At 37.4% G+C, this 18174-nt stretch overlaps 1 protein-coding gene across 4 annotated transcripts; it reads right to left on the reverse strand.

Moving 5' to 3' along the window:
* Nucleotides 1-202: 202 nt before the first annotated feature.
* On the reverse strand, nt 203-16672 carry LOC149813537 (uncharacterized). 4 transcript variants are annotated; one of them, XM_089992097.1, is made up of 22 exons: nt 16584-16672; nt 16428-16462; nt 16288-16336; nt 16059-16192; nt 14163-14246; nt 13856-13960; nt 13104-13238; nt 12820-12933; nt 12584-12724; nt 12346-12486; nt 12120-12230; nt 11848-11940; nt 11581-11637; nt 11393-11488; nt 4842-4934; nt 4669-4760; nt 4457-4574; nt 3455-3552; nt 2961-3042; nt 2785-2876; nt 1941-2212; nt 203-546 (listed from the first exon to the last, which is right to left on the reverse strand). In XM_089992097.1, exons 2-22 carry the CDS (start codon nt 16458-16460, stop codon nt 518-520), a joined length of 2169 nt encoding a protein of 722 aa, XP_089848223.1. In that variant the 5' UTR covers nt 16461-16462; nt 16584-16672; the 3' UTR covers nt 203-517. The 4 variants fall into 4 exon arrangements, with proteins under 4 accessions (XP_089848223.1, XP_089848222.1, XP_089848224.1 ...); XM_089992096.1 differs by having other exon boundaries at nt 16428-16670; XM_089992098.1 differs by lacking the exon at nt 11848-11940 and having other exon boundaries at nt 16428-16670.
* Nucleotides 16673-18174: the final 1502 nt, after the last annotated feature.

The following is an 18174-nucleotide window of genomic DNA, read 5'->3' on the forward strand; positions in this document are numbered from 1 at the left end:
CATAAAATAACCAAGTACGGTACAATCGAGGGTAGCCAATATTAGCCCACCATAAACGTACCTCTGATGCTGTCTCACGCATACTCATTTGGGCAAATTTTTTTCGTGGGCCCCACACATCATCAAACGCAATCGAAATTTCATAACTTTGTTTTCTGATCTTAGTAAATCTCCTCATAAAACGGAGAGAAAAGGTCGCTGATTTCCAGAAAGAACAGTCTCATGGTTTCCATTTTCTCTAAATTGTAGTCTGTATTTTAAGTTCAAGGTTACACCGCTTTTAATACGTAACACTACAATTCAATTATGCTGTGACCAGAGGAAAAACTATCCAAGTTTTGAATCCAACATTTCCATGTTATATAAAAATTATGTGATAAAACAGAAAGGGAGCTCAACATCTATTCATCTAAAAAATCCAGTCCTACAGTATGCTTAAAACAAATACTCCACAAGACCATTAAAAAGAGGGGAAAACTCGCCAAAAAAGATCGGTGCCACGCTTCCGGTGCTGTGTTCAGTCCTCATCAAAGGTTGTCTTCTTTCCTGCATAATGCCCATGCCTCATTAGACACTCCATAAGAAAAAAAATATTAAAAAGATGTTCCAGCAACAATCTAAGACCGATACTGGAATAACCCAAATGCCAACAGCCTTGACAAATGAAAACCAGGCAAGTCCATCAAATGGGTCTCAGCTGTCATTTTCTGGTTGGTATTCGACCCAATATGACTCAGCCAAGTATTCTGTATGCTTTGAAATACATACTTAACAAAACCACTAGACTAAGCTTTGTGTTCGGGCTCTCTTTTATGACTATAACCCAAACCCACTACAAATTGTGGAATCACATTCAGGTACCACCAAATGAACACCAACTTTTAAACCCCAGCATGTCAACTAGCAAGTCTAGCTGGAATCTAACCGGTCATCCAACTAGCAAGTTAAGGTGTGGACTGAGTGTACACTCAGGGTCAACAACCGCTTCCCCGCAATGTCACACCATAGATGTGTTCAACATGATTTGTTTAACAGGGTCAAATTGTATTCTTTTGAAGCAAAAACATAATTTTTTGAGTTGTAACAATATGTACGTTGCAAGCAGTTGATGTTTGTATCCCTTTAAACTCCTTACACATCACAATCACATGGTCAAAATATTGTTTTTATTAAATAAACCTTGTAGATCATATCTATGGGCTATTTTGACCATCCAATCAAATTCCAAGATGGGCGCACACAAGGCCACCAAAACCTGGTGAACTACCAACTTACAGTGTACATTTATTAATTTTTGCATAAATTCAACTGCACAGATGGATTCATCTTGATTTGTTGAATTTAGAACATACTCTGAACCGAAAAATTATAAAGAAATAATTGTTATATTGGTAAAAGATGCACAGTCCAGATTTGCAACAAAATGTAATTGTAAAAAAACACATAAATTATTAGATGAAAACCAAGATTTGCAGTAATTAGTAAACGATTGTGTTAAACAGAACGATACCATCTCATCTACCTAAAAATGCACCCGTTGATATGGGCATCCAAATTGACACAAAATAGTTATCATATACAGGAAAAAGTGTTTGTATACACTTAAGTGAATCACAACCACTGCATATTATAGCATTATTCAGCACCACATTCCAGATTGAAACCGTAAGGTGGGACCAGTCATCATGGCACTGGGTTTCGGAAATTATGATACCAGAATGGTGGCAGTGAAAGGAGTTTTTTTTCCAGGGGTTAATCAAGGTCTAAAACTGACCATTCACCTGATATGAAGGTCACACCACATGCACAACCAATAGTACTTGTGCATCAAAGGGGGTGCCAACATCTGCCACGTGACACTGTGTCTCAAGGCTCAAACATATGCATATCGGTCTTTTACTTAACAACAGGTCTGCATTTGAGAAGCTGGGAAAGCTTACCTGTTCCAGCAGCAGCCAGATTTGGTTTATTAGGATTACCACGACCTCTGCCACCTCCACGGCCACCAAAACGGCCACCCCTAGGAGTGCCACCTCTGCCGCCGCTGCGACCACCACTATCTTGATATCCTCTTCCACCACTCCTGCCCCCACCATCACCACCTCTTGGATTTGCCACATCCACCGTCAAAGTGTAATCACCCAACTCTGAACCACTAAGGTCCAGAGCTTTTGAGAGGCTGTCACCAGATGAGAAGTCTACGTATGCAAACCTGCAAACAATTTGACAACCGAAGGTTGGTAACAAATTTCACATTGATTGAACTTCAACTACAAGGGGTAAATTTCCATGAAGAAAAAGAGAGAAGATGCACAGAGAAGTTTCAGAACTTCCCATAAAAAGAGTTAATATCAAAAGGAAGTCCAGAGAATCAGTTGCATGACCTACTAGAAGTCCCATATGAGTCTATGACTCAGTAGCCACAGTATTACACACAGCTTGTTAATGGGCATTTGGACAGATAGCAAGTAGTAGAAAGGTCTAGAAGATAATGGCCCGTGTCCTCTCAAGTTTTCAAATATTTATTTTTAGCAACCACATCAGACATAAGAACAGACACAAGCCAAAGCATAAGACAGTTGACAGCCTGCAATGTACATCCAGATTCCTGTCATGGACATCACTCATCTACTTTCTGAGCAAAATTTTAGTCATCATAGTTAGAAGCCTGACTAGAAATAACATAAGTCATCAATTATTTCTGTTTCAATCAGCTATCAATTCTATGTTTCTTGTTTTATCAGCGAATACAGACAAATATTTATAGGAATATGAATAACCTACCCCTTAACAACACCGGATTCATAATCCTTAGGGATAGAGATCCTAGTAATCTCTCCACAGTCTCCAAAATGTTCTTGTAAATGGCTACGAATCTGCCATTAGGAAGGATTAAGAGAATCATTATAAATCAATCAAAAAGCATGTGCAAGAAAAAACACTTTTTGAGTCATAAATACCTGATCCTCCTCAAGAGACTTATCAAAACCTCTTACAAATATGGTTTGAGAATTTGTTGGCTTCTGGAAAGACCTCTCCTTGCTGTTATTGATAACAAGTGATAAAAATTATAAACCTCACGATGAATTTTTGCTTTTTTTAGCATATGGTGATTGAAAGAACAGTAATGACATCTTTCTGGAAAACAAAAACACCACAAAGTATTTATGGAACTGCAACCTTATTACAAAGATTTTTAAATCTGAACTGGTGAAAAGAGAATAGGTACCCCAAAAGATTGATATTGAGGAAAAGACGGTTTTGATTATGAAAAACAAACAAGGTATTTATGGAACTGCAACCTTATTACAAAGATTTTTAAATCTGAACTGGTGAAAAGAGAATAGGTACCCCAAAAGATTGATATTGAGGAAAAGACGGTTTTGATTATGAAAAACAAACAAGGAAAAATAAGCTACTTTTTGCAAGGCCAGTGAGTCAGTTCATGCCTTACCCGCTGCTTGGAGTGTATGCACCCCTTTCACCCCTTTCGAGAGCAACATCAAGCCTAACAGGACGTCCAAGTAGTTCTTTGCCATTCAGCTCCATAGCCTACACGGAGAAAGTAAAGAGAACATAATATGTCAACAAGGGCAAGCTACAGAAGATTACACTTAGAAAACTACAGATGACCAACCATCAGTGCCAAACAAGAAGGCTCTGATAGGAGCCTTGACACGTTGCAGTTCTCCCCCAGTGTTCTCATGCTCTCTGCTGTTTGGGAACAATGGTGTTGCCAAAACACTGCATTTAGAATGATGTTTGCAGTCCCAACACCACAATTCAACACCATTCAAAAATGTTTTTTTTTCTGCCAACTCCATCCTCATTTAACAACACCATGGAAATGGTGTTTCCATCAATGCAAGGCTCCCAATCAAATCCCAAATAACAAAAGACATGGAACAACAAGGGACAAGATCCACCATTCAACAATTCTCGCCAACCCAACCCCCCCCCCCACACACACACACACCAGAACACACACACATTAAGCAACAAATGCCTCTGTTTTTTTCAGGTGTTTTTTTTTTTTGCCAACTCCATCCTCATTTAACAACACCATGGAAATGGTGTTTCCATCTCAATGCAAGGCTTCCAATCAAAGCCCAAATAGCAAAAGACATGGAACAACAAGGGACAAGATCCACCATTCAACAATTCTCCCCACCCCCCCCCCCAGAACACACACATTAAGCAGAAATGCCTCCATGTTTTTTTCAGGTCTTTAGGATACATAAATGGATCTCTTATGTCTTAAATAGATTATTTTTCTAAACATCCTAAACACCTGAAAAAAAACAGAGGCATTTTTTGCTTAATCTAAACCTGTAGATTTAGTAAATAAGAAGGCATTCCAGGATATGCCTACATCAGCAGCATGAACATTAAAACCACAAAACTTATAGATAAAGATATGAAAGTAAATAATATAATTCAAAAGGAAAAGAATCACCTTTTGAGCTGCAGATTCTGTGGCAAACTGAACATGTCCAAAGCCCCTGAATTGGCCATCTTGGTTCGACGCAAATCGGACATCAACAATTTCACCAGCCTCCTTAAAGAATTCTTCCCTAAACATTTGCAAATAGATGTGTAAAAACTGAAAAGGAAGTAAAACAATTAACATGAAAAAAACACTGAATAACACAATGACAGAAAGCATACACATTCTCTCTTTCAACAGAGAATGACAAGTTCCCAACAAACAGTGTCCTCGATCCAGGAGCCTGAGTCTTAGGAATAACTGGTGTCTTTTCCTGTCCAAGATAAATTAGAAAATGAATAAGTAAATTGAAAAGAAGAGAAGGTTAGAAGAAAGGATTGGAGAATTTAGATACCCCTTTTTTATCGGATTTTTGAGCAGTTTGGTTAGCCTTTGATTTAGGTGTGGCATCTTCCATCTCAACATCATTTTGACTCTTCAAATTTTCCTGATGGTTATATATGGTAAAGGAATAAAACAAGCAAGACCAAATTCAGCAGTTACCTCATGATCAGGTATTCAGTGATTGAGTAACATATCTTGTGATTATAAACAGTCAAATGATATTAAATATTCTGACTTGAAGAGAAAAGTCTCTTCTTAAATATCTAATGAATCTCCATCACTTGTAAACAGGCCAGTTTTATTCTCTTACCCAGTGAAATGATCTTATGCCAGCCAAAAATGTATACAATAAAAGAAGAAATATAATCAATTCCATGATATTAAATTTAAAGGATACAACCAAATGAATCATCAAGAATATGAACTAAAGTTACCAGAATGTCCTTAAATAGGTGAGAAGCTATGTCACATGGGTGCGGGTGTACGGCACTTTCAAAAAACTTGGGTGCAGGGGTGGCGGCAAAAATATAAAAAATTATATACATATAAAGTCCAAAAGTTGGACATAAATGACCCTGGGTGCGTTGACCACACCAGGTGCCCCACCCGCACAAGCGTCGCACCTAGTTGGCCGAGTCCCTGTGACACAGGTGGGAAGCTCGCTTCAGAAGCATGGTACTCCTTGCTTTTAAAACTTGATGGGAATCTCATTTCCACCATGCTTTGTTTATGCTTCCCACATGATTCCTATGAACATCCCTCGCGCTTTTTCTCATGTGCTCTCTCTCAGGATTTCCATGTGTTTTATCTCATGCCCCCCCCCCCCACTTACTTTCCATGTGCTTCCACTATATTGGCAGCCATAATTTTTAGATTTTGAGAAAAAATTACTTTAAAATCATGATAGGATGAAGTTGAGTCCATTTTTTTAGTTTTTAGACCAATAGTATGATATGCTCCCAAAAAAAAAAAGTAAATAGCAATCTTAATAAAAAAGAGTTAAAGATATTATAGAATAAAATCGATTTATGATACTACATTATATCCCCCTTCTTTCTCTTTCTTTTTTGGTCATCCAACAATTTGCAAGTCCGTTCTTTAATATAAAACTCTCAACTTCATAACTACAAGTAGTTTACTTAGTAAAGATATTATAGAATAAAATTGATTTATGATACTACATTATATCCCCCTTCTTTCTCTTTCTTTTTTTGTCATCCAACAATTTGCAAGTCCGTTCTTTAATATAAAAGTCTCAACTTCATAACTACAAGCGCTTTTGCTCATGTGCTCTCTCTCAGGATTTCCATGTGTTTTATCTCATGCCCCCCCCCCCACTTACTTTCCATGTGCTTCCACTATATTGGCAGCCATAATTTTTAGATTTTGAGAAAAAATTACTTTAAAATCATGATAGGATGAAGTTGAGAGTCCATTTTTTTAGTTTTTAGACCAATAGTATGATATGCTCCAAAAAAAAAAGTAAATAGCAATCTTAATAAAAAAGAGTTAAAGATATTATAGAATAAAATCGATTTATGATACTACATTATATCCCCCTTCTTTCTCTTTCTTTTTTGGTCATCCAACAATTTGCAAGTCCGTTCTTTAATATAAAACTCTCAACTTCATAACTACAAGTAGTTTACTTAGTAAGATGACTAATTGATTTAGGGATGGCAATGCCCTTATCAAAAGAAAAATGAAATATCAAATGGGTTTTTGGTATTTAGAAGTCAAAAGGTAATGTTATGTAGCACTGCAGTTGTAAACTTTATTCAGTTTTATCTTTTAAGTTCATAACATCACTGCTGCTTTCCTTCTTCACAAGTTTTGCAAGCTAAAAATGGCAACAAGAACATTAAACAGCCACTTCAACTGAATACAGTAATCAGCAACAAAAAATGAAACAACTGCAAATGACGAACCAATATTTAAAGATGAGACAAGCTGGAGCTTTCGCATTCTTCATTATTTGAATTCTAAGGCATATATGGCTGCAGTACAATAAGGTAATTTGGGTTTTCATTACTTAAAAAGGGATCTTTCAGTAATTCATTATTTGCTTTTGCAGCACACAACACAAGCACACTTTAGTGGATGTTACCCACTTGGTTGTCAAAGGCGACACCTCGACACAGCCCCACCGCCCGGGCTTTTGGGTTTGGGAGGTAGGGACCTTTTTTACCGCCTAGGCGTCCCGCCTAGCTCACCTAGGCTTTAAGCCTATTTTTGTCTAATTTTTCTTAACTTAGTTGACCACTTGGTCAACCATTATAAAGGGAAGATCTCTCTCTCTCTGTTTGTTTCAGCAAGAAGAAGAAGGTACGCTCATCTCTCTCTCTCTCTATCAGTTTGCTGTCTCCATCCCTCTCTCGGTTTTCTTCTTCTTCTCCCCCCCCCCCCTTTCCTTTTTATTCTCCTTTCTTTTTTCCATTTTTTCTTCTTCCTCTTATTCCTTCCTTTTTTGTTTTTTTCTTCTTCCTATTTTTTTCCTTTTTGTTTTTCTATAGTTTATGTTTTTCGGTTTTTTATATATATAACCTGTCACATGGGTGCAGGTGTGGGGATGTGGCACTTCCAAAAAACCCGGGTGCGGGGGTGCGGCAAATATATATATATATATATATATATATGTATATAAAGTCCAAAAGTTGGACATAAATGACCCTGGGTGCATTGACTGCACCCATGGTCAGGTTGACTGCATCGTGTGCGGGTGCGGCACCTAGTTGGAGAATCACTGTGACATATATTAAAAAAATTAAGTCCGAAAAATTGGACCAAAATGACCCTGTGTGTGTTGACCGTACCCAGGGTCGGGTTGACCGCACCCGGTGCCGCACCGGCGTCGACGCGGGTGCGTCACCCTGCTAGCCGAATCCCTGTGACATAGTATATAACTGATAATCTTGTATTTCAGTTATATTATATATATTATGTTTTAGGATCTTCATATATGTGTGTGTAATTCATATATAATCTATTTGACTGTTTGAGTTATATTTCTGTTGATTGTTTCTAAGTTTTTATATATATATATATATATATATATATATATATATATATATACACACAAAAACGCAAAGAAAAAGAAATTTCAACCATTGTCCCAAATTCTGAAGATGATGATGACCCGCCACAGCAAACTCCATTAACTTCACTTGCAAAAAAGGTATCAATATGAAGAGATAGTGGAGCCAGTTGGATGCAACAATGAGGATTTTATGTCCTAGATTTTGGCCTATATAGTTTAGTTTTAGGATCTTTATAGTTTAGAGATGAAGATTAGCCTATGAGATGGTGGTTAAATTTGATGTTTTTAGTTATCATGAACTATCAGTAGTTCGGTTATGACTGATGAAATTTATTTAGTAGCTATGTCACACGGACTCGGCTCCAAGGTCGCCGCACCCGCGTCGACACGCACCGACACGGGTGCGGACACGGGTGCGGCTCGGACTCGGTCAACCCGACCCTGGGTGTGGTCAACGCACCCAGGGTCATTTTGGTCCATTTTTTGGAAAAAAAAAATTTTTGAATTTTTTTTTTTTAATTTTCTGGGCTACAGCTGTAAGGAAAAAAACCCATCACAACTAAAAAACCTGTACACTTTCAAGTTTTAAGTACAGAATGGGCACAACTCAAGTTTTTGTGGTTTTTTCCTGTACGAAGAAAGTGAATTATTACAGTGTATGAAGAAAGTGCCCAAAAGTGAATTATTCCTGTACGAAGAAAGTGTACAGAATGCCTTCACAACTCATCACCTGTCCCCTAATGGGCACAACTTTGACAGAGTCTTATATATATATTTATTTTTATTTTTATTTTTATTTTAATATATATATAGCCGAGTCCCCGTGTCCAAAATTTTTGAAATTGCGCCGCACCCGCACCCGCACCCGCACCCATGTGACATAGTTTAGTAGCCTTTTATGTCTTAATCATGTTTAAATTATGTAGTAGCCTTTTATTTACATTGTCAGTTCTCAGTTGTTTGGTTTGTTTATTCAATTGTTCATTTTTTCTTCTTATTTGTCTATTGCTTATTTTATGTCTATTGTTGTCAAATTTTTTGTATACATGATTTTATTTTTTGTATATTGTTTATTTACATTGTTAGTTGTATGGTTTGCTTATTCAATTGTTCATTTATTCTTAATTTTTTTGACATATTTTGTGTATTTTAAAAATAAAATTAATTGGGGTATTGACCAGTCTGCCTAGTCTTTTTAGGGGCTCACCGCCTAAGCACCGCCTACCGCCTTGAAAAACTAAGGTTACCCACTTTTGAGGCCAAACAATACAATTGCCTTGAAAGGTACAGACATTGAGAAGAGTATGCAATCAATGTTTATGATGAGTAGCTTGCCGATATCAGGAAGGATAGGAAACAATTAAACAAAACAATAGACTGATTTCGGTTTCTGGACAAAATCAGCCAAAACTGATATCTGAAGATTATCTCATTTACATGTTTGCATAGACAAATATAATCAGTCCAGTCTTGCACAACAAAAAAAAGTGGGGTGTAGGTCTGTATATTACTATATTCAAAAGATTGTGTGGGACATCAGGCACTTGAAGAACTGGACTTTAAAAAATTATATTTTTTGCATAACAAATATCAGGTAAAAAAAGTTGAAATTGAAGAAAAGGGAGCACTTTATTTGCCCAAAAATCAGCTCAACAATAAATATTACAAATTAAAAAAAATATGCTCAACTTCTGGTAAAATTTATATTTTTTCTTATCATCTGTAAATATCATGGTTGCCAGTTGAGGAAGCGGGAGCGAGAAGCGAGGCACTTTCAAAATTTTAGGAAGCGTGGGACCACTTAGGACCGATTCGGGAAGTGTCTCGGAAGCGACCTAGGAAGCGTCTCGGAAGCGAGGGGGAAGTGAAAAAATAAAAATAAAAAATAAAAAATACAAAAAAATTGAAAAAAACAGGGGAAGCTTGGGGGAAGAGAGGGGGAGCGTGATGGGAAGCGCGCTTCCCATTAAAGGGAAGTGTGTCCCCCATTAAAGGGAAATGCATCCCCCATTAAAGGGAAGTGTGCTTCCCAAAAAAGGGGGACGCTTCCCCCCACGCTTCGGAAGCGCGATGTTTCGCGCTTCCGAGGCGCGCTTCCCCTTTTAGCTAGGCGCTTCCGGTAACCCTGGTAAATATACTCTTAACATGAGAAGTTGAAAAATAAAAAATCACATGTGTGCACGAGCACACAAACACAAGTCACTGGATCTCATGATATTGTGTTTCCTTTAGGTTTTAACAAAAACAAGAAAGGAAAAATATCATGTGTGCAAAATACTCCCATATTATTGGGCATTTTTGTGAAGCTTTTGATAAATTCATTTTTTGAATTTGTTAAATGTTTTAATCTCCACTATCATCATTTTTACTTTAAAAATCCTTAATTTACATCAAAATTTTCTGGCAAAAACCATGTAAATTTAAAGTCTTCCAAGAAAAAACTCCACCAATATCATCAGAAGACAAATATTGGAGGGGGTTGCTGCGTTGTGTTTGTTTGTATGTGTGTAGAGAAACAGAGAGAGAGAGAGACGTGGAGCCCCAGAACAGCAAGAACTGTCTATTTTACTCGTAAATGTAGAGATTCTCTTTCTATCCAAGTCACATGGCCAGACATATATACCTGAATTATTTCATAGGGAACAAAATGGAGAGCCGGGTATGCAACCAATATAGATATAATCCGAACCCAAAACCAACTATCGTTTGGCCCCAAAATTGAATCCCTGCTTGAAGCCAAATCTGGTGTAAAAAAGTTTCCTTTACCAAAGGCATCCACACCTATATCACATGGGTGCGGGTGCGGGTGCGGGGGCAGGGGCGGGTGTGCGGCACTTTCAAAAAACTTGGGTGCAGGGGTGCAGCAAAAAAATAAAAAATTATATATATATATATATATATATATATATATATATATATATATATATATATATATATATATAAAGTCCACAAATTGTACATAAATGACCCTGGGTGCGTTAACTGCACCCAGGGTCAGGTTGACCACATCGAGTGCATGTGCGGCACCTAGTTGGAGAGTCCCTGTGACATAGATCCACACACAAATTCCTTTACTAGTTAAGACGCCATCCAAATACTAACTTATTTGCTAGATCTCTCATATATACAACTTGAAGTCCCTCCCTGGCAAATACCATCCGATTCGGCATGATTTTTCGGATGTCGTGGCTTTCTCCCTCATCTTGGGGATTCCCCGTATCCTATATCACCCTTTTTGTCTTAAAACTGAACTACTCACGGCCTGCTTTTTTGGCCCCGACCCTTACCCTCCTTTTATTTCTTCACTTAAATTTGATTCATTATGAACTTCTGATGTGTTATAGTGCATATAGGGGGGTACCTGTACTTTTGCAATCTTGATACTTTTTTACACCAAGGACTCAGTTAATGGAAGTCATTGACTATTTTAGACAAGAAAGGAAGCCAAAAAGTTAATGGCATGAAAAAATTTGAAAGATGGACACAGTAAGGACAGAAGATGTTATATAACACAATAATAATACCTTCTTATCCTTATCTTCACTTTCATCTGAACTGTCTTCATCACTGCTACTGTCCTCTTGAACAGACTTTTTTGCCAAGTTTGAAGCTGGAACGTTCTGAAATGATAGTAATAATTATAAGAAAAAAGTGGTAAACCATCAGTTCAGAAGAAATACATTGTTTCAAAGAAGAGAGCAAGAAAACCAACTGGAGTTTTCATTTTTTTAGTTGGAGGTCCTTCATCACTTTCAGAAGAGCCTCCCTCCTGAAAGAAGCATTACCATTAGAAAAGAGCAACACTAATAATCAAGATGGTGCCACAATGTGCATAAACCAAAAAAAAAGTATCAGAATGCCCAGTATATATCTTCTTTTTATCTTCTCAACTTATACAAGAAGACACATTCAGTAATACCAGCTTTTAGCCTTTTAATTTCCAGAACCTACAGAAACATAAAACAAATAAGCTTAAAACCTTTGACTCATCATCAGAAGACCCCGAACTTTCACTAGACTCTTGTTTGACCGGAGCCTTCTTTGATGGTGCATCAGTTTTGGCCACAGTTTTCTGCACAAGTTAAACGGGTGGTAAGTTAAAAGTATCCCATGATATCCACTTATAATAAAGATTACTAAAGGCAACACACAAAGTATTCTCAATGACCAAATTAACATCTGCAAAATGATGACAGGGAACAGCTTAACACAAATCATTTAACTGCAGCAACACAAGAAACAGCAACTCACATTTTCATCATCAGACTCACTTTCTGAGTCTGAACTCTCACTTGATTCAGCTTTCTTCTTAGATGCAGGTGGCAATTTCTTTCCTGGAATGGGAACTTTGGCAACCTGCTTCTGAAAAAGATCAAACAGCATGTTGTTTGACACGTCAACGATCATGATATCACTAAACCGCTATAACAATCATACATATATTCTTTTTTACTGTCATGTTTGTAGACACACACACCTCATCCTCATCCGAGCTGCTGTCTGAACTTGAGCTATCACTTGAGTCATCTTTCTTTTTGGTGGCTGTTGCAGGCCCAGTCTTTGAAGCAATTGTGGATGGCACCTTCTTTGGAGGCACAGCCACCTTTCCTGCACCTAGCTATGCATATAGAAGTGTTGTCTTGATTACATTAACACTATACAAGTATGGATGATTTATGGGCAGATACATGAACAGCAGTGTATGTATGGCATACCTCATCCTCATCTGAGCTGCTATCTGAACTTGAACTATCACTTGATTCATCTTTCTTTTTGGGGGCTGTCACAGGCCCATTTTTTGAAGCAATTGTTGATGGCACCTTCTTAGGAGGTACAGTCACCTTTTGTACACCTACCTGTGCAGATAAAAGTATTTGTCCTGATTGAATTAACACTATACAAGTACAGATGCTTCATAAGAAAATAAATAAACAGGAACAAAGTGGCTTACTTTGTCCTCATCAGAGCTACTATCTGTGCTTGAACTATCACTTGTATCGCGTTTACGTTTGGGGGCTGATGAAAGCCCATTCTTTGAAGGCACAGTTGTTTTCACAGCAGCTGCCTGTGCAAAGAGTATCTCCTCGATAACCAAGTTATTGATCAAGTTAAAACAAAAAATAGTGACACATACGAAAATTATGACCAAACAAGCAACACTTTTATCAGCATGTCTGTAGCTTATTTGTGACAATAGAATCTCTCTGCCTCACTAGAATAAACAAAAATGCATACCTTCTCCTCATCTGAGCTATCATCTGAGCTCGAACTATCACTTGATTCATCTTTATGTTTGGAAGCTGACAAGGACCCATTCTTTGAAGCAGTTTCAGGCAACTTCTTTACAGGAGGTGCTCTAATGACGGGTTCCTGCACAGACAGAAAATAATACGAATTAAAGGCCACTAACAAATCAGAAAAAATAAAAAAATAAAAACAAACTATTCAACAAAGTATAACTGGCAGTTTCAGATTCCACAAAAAAAATATTCTAAATGAGATGCAAAGCCCACATATTTTAGGTCAACCAATAATTTTCTGGTCACTGAACATGTAGCAATACCCAAGGTATGTGGGTCTAGACTCTAGCATCACCATTGAGGTTCTCACACGTAAAACATGACCATGAATAACAGCACTCTAAAAGACTAAGGCATCTTTGCTCAGCATCTCAATGGACAACTTACAACCAGTCAAGCTTGTAACAACATGACCAGGTCCACTTTTCCCCCTAGACAAAGTGCAACCAGTCGTGATCATAACAATGTAACAGGGTCCACCTTTTATAGGCCAAAGCCAACTTGCTCCCTCATTCACATGCATGCAGAAAGGGGGAATCATAATTCAAGTAATAATGCATGTCTAAATGGTACTGTTCTTAAAATTAAAAAAGCAAAAGTCCAACTTGTGTTAAAGAATAAATATCGATATAGTTTTGTTAACAAACAGAGAATCAGTTGGCAATTAGAAACTGAAATAAAACATACATCATCAGAATCTGAATCACTTTCTGAACTACTGCTGGACTCTTTCTTCTTTGGCACAGGTACCTTCTTAACTGGAGCAACAGCTTTAACTGTAGGTTTAATGTCCTAGAAAATTTTGCACAGGGTTAAGACATACAAATCAGAAGATAAAAACATGTAACTAAATTACACAGGTGCAACAACGCAAATCTAAAGCACAGCACAGACTTGCAATCCTTCAAAGCAGATGATGCAATGAACTTGGACCAGAATGTTTCTCACATAAAGCAGCAAACCATGACATAACTAGGAACTAAATGTTACTTACCTCATCAGAAGATGAATCTTCACTGCTGGCCTCTTTAGCTGCTGGTTTGACTGGTGGTTTAACCTTTTTCACAGAGATTTTAACCTACATTACAGAGATTATAAAAAATAAAATTTATAAATCCAATAATGAAACATTAAATAAAGAGACATCTATAGAAGCTCAATGTGTCCAGTGAACCAAATATAAATGTCATACAACTGCACATGTTTATACGTGCAATAATGAATACAAAGCATGAAAATACAAGAGTTATTAAAGTTTAGTCAAGCCCGTAAGTATCAATAAGACTAAACTTGGTGTTAATCATGTTAGAAACCTTGAACTGATTTCAGTGTATTGAGTCAAAGCCACCATAACATCCAATGTCAGCATATAATCTAAAACAGAAAGGAACAGACGTATCTTTGATTTCACAGAAATGCTACATATTCACCCCAAAGCAACAACCAATATATGGAGAGAGAGAGCTATCAAGGTCCTCCTATGGTGTCCAGTGAACCAAATATAAATGTCATACAACTGCACATGTTTATACGTGCAATAATGAATACAAAGCATGAAAATACAAGAGTTATTAAAGTTTAGTCAAGCCCGTAAGTATCAATAAGAGTAAATTTGGTGTTAATCATGTTAGAAACCTTGAACTGATTTCAGTGTATTGAGTCAAAGCCACCATAACATCCAATGTCAGCATATAATCTAAAACAGAAAGGAACAGATGTATCTTTGATTTCACAGAAATGCCACATATTCACCCCAAAGCAACAACCAATATATGGAGAGAGAGAGCTATCAAGGTCCTCCTATGGTGGACTCAAGCGAGCTATGAGAACCAACCAGTAGGAACTAAGAAATGGTCAAACCCATGGTTTTTATGGACTTTGCGGAAGGCATGGACCACTATAGTCTGGACAGAGAGGAAACAGTTTCACATCCCAATCTCCATTCAACAAGACTAAGTCTGACCCATTTCTATCCATCAAAGCTTTGCTCAGGTTTGATTTTGGGAATTTTTTTCTAGTGAGGGGAAGTGTTCATCATAACCCCAACTGAAGGCAGTACATTAATATTGGAAGTGGGTTTCTGTCTCCAGTCGAATGACAAAAGTTCCTTTTCCTCCTTATATGCTTGATTTTCTCACTCCTGGTCCCAGCTTCTGGTAGGACCCAAGGAAAATGCTTGTTCCTCAATGTAACATACAAGTCCCTTGAGATTGACATCAGACTCACCGCCTTCAACATGCGAATGAAGGAACGAACTACAAGAATTGTGTACTTGTGCAAGCAAGGACAAACTCTTCTATGGCATGGTCATGCCTTTTGGCATTCATAGTCATAGATGGTTATCACAGTGATTTTCAGAAAGATACACCGACACCCTTAAGTGTGTGATGAATCGCCACCGTGAGTCTTAAACATCAAGAGTAGTTGGGAACTGCGATGATAGGCATTGTTACTAGTTGGGAACTGCGATGATAGGCATTGTTACTAGTTGGGAACTGCGATGATAGGCATTTTTACCGTAGGCATGACCAACCCCAATCCCACGAATCATATGCATGATCAACCCCAACCTCGTGTACAAAAAAATTATAATGCCAGGAGAAAATTCAAAAATGCATTTGGTTACTCGTATCGGATTGATCATCCATTCATAATCGCATATCGGATGCGTACGTCATTTCCAACAGCTAATTCATATGCATTCTCAAAATACCAATTTCCAAATTTTGCAATAACATCGACACCACCCTAAACGATAGGAAATTCGTACCCAAAGAATAGATAGCGACAAGCATATGCCAAAACGAAATAAAATGAAATGAAAGCAATCTCTAAGCGCCAACAATACAACCTGCGACTAAATCATTCTAGCATCACAAGCATCGTATACCTCTTCTTCCAACTCCGAAGAAGTATCCTCCGAGGAGCTAGTTTCCACCTTCTTCTTCGGCGCATCAACGTACGTAACTTTCAACTTCTTCGCGCTAGCTTGTTTCTGGATCTCTTCCTCGGCCTCCCTCTTTCCTGTAAGCGACCGCAGCCCATTCTGAGATACCATCTACCGAAGAAGCCCTAAAATCGAAGGAAAGCAATCGCAAAGGAAAAAATGCAACCCTAACCTTTCTTTGACGATTTCCGCGGAGCGACTGCGGCAGGAGCGGCAGCAATCTGATCCAACAAATTTACATAATCGATTAAAGTTTTGAAAACAATCACTAACAATGATTAAAAAATGCATAGCATAATCGAAAAAAAATACCACGGTGTTCGATTTCTCGCTGGATTTTCCCATCGCTGCGGTGCAAAAAATGGGAGACAAAGAACCTCAAAAAAAATCGATAAGATGTTACAATCTGCAAGAACGAACGGCAGAGTGGATGACTAAAGAGGGATTGGAAAGAACAGAGACGCTCACCGACCGTAGACAAAAGAAAACGAAGCAAAGATACCGGGAAGAGAGGATCGATCTAAAACCCTAATCACTAGGGTTTTACGAAAGCGCAAAGATGCGTCGAGTTAGTGCAACGCTTATATATACACGAAAACCCTAAACATGACACAAACGGTCCGCATCTTGGTGCTGGGGCGAAATGGATCGGATCATCCGGAACCAAATCCGGAATCGCACATTATTTTAGTGAGGTTTATCTGAAATTCTGTTCGGGGCTAAAGTTTGCTACAAATCATTGTCCGTTGACATTTACACACACAAATTTCATTTTCTTTATTTATTTATTTATTTATTTTTCCAACCGAACCCTGAATCGATGTTCAAAACCATTCAGGGAATAGGCCGATTCCAATTCTCAACAGAATCAAGTTGGATATTCCTATTTTGAAGTGTCATGAAAATAATATTACACATTTAAGAAAAACTCTTTATAAAAATATATAAAACAGCTAGCTTTCATATCCATTCTCTCCCCGAACACTGTACGACTCATCCAAGCAACCATAATGATAATGTTGGTTACAACTTTCTCACATCCTTGGAATTTTAGTTTGAAACTAGCTCACGGAGTTCTAGTCTGCTAGGGCAGTGAGCTTAATTTCGTCAGGCACATTCAACAAGGGGAGGACTCTATGATGATTCAAACAAGGGCTTCTTGAAACCGGGTTCATAGATATTAATTTTCAGAAAAAAAATACCAAATTAACTTAAAAAAAAACGATGACAAACTTTTTTTATAATAATAATAATAAGGTATATACATCCATCAATAATAATGATGACCATTTAAACTGAAAGTATTCAAATTACATAATCAGAATAAAAGAAAATATAGAGATGAAATGAAATACTTAAGTGTTTTGATGTTTGATAGTATCTGAATCTGAATCTAAAGTCAAGTCCTTCGATTAACAGCAATCTCTAAACATACAGTTATAATCAAGTGGGAGTGAGTTTAACTCAGTAATTTTATATTTACAAATAAGACACGACCATTACAATTTTAGTAAGCTCTAAGCTCCGAATCTTAGTTTAGTTTGTTAATTAAGCACATATGTTATTTATGAATTGTATCTCCTTCTACTTATTCTCTATCGTCATGCTTAAAGCAGACATTTATATTTTACTCTAATCAGTTATTCCGAAAATAGCTTTCTTAAGCGTAGCGATCCATGTAGACAACTCATAATCTACAGTATTGACAAGACATATGAACTACTTATAACAACATATTCCAAATCGACTGAGAGTATAGGCTCACAAACGGTTTTGTTTTGCTCATCGGTTGTAATCTAAAAGCCTCATAATGCTCATTGATAGCTAGTTGAAGAACCCGATACGTTATACTTGCTCTCAAGGTGTCTGAGGAGCTATATTTGCCTTCAAGGTTTATAGTTCATGCTACATCCTGCATGTGTATATTAGGCAATATTTTTAACCTTTAAGGGTTACTTAGGAACTTTTGAGTAAATTTTGAAGTACGAATAAGGTACACATACCTCAAATGATGCCCTAAATTATTTCTCTCCTAATAGAGTTCATTATTATACTTTGT

Source organism: Nuphar pumila, chromosome 16, assembly GCF_984573655.1.
Source record: "Nuphar pumila chromosome 16, dmNupPumi1.hap1.1, whole genome shotgun sequence".
In the NCBI taxonomy this organism is placed as follows: domain Eukaryota; kingdom Viridiplantae; phylum Streptophyta; class Magnoliopsida; order Nymphaeales; family Nymphaeaceae; genus Nuphar; species Nuphar pumila.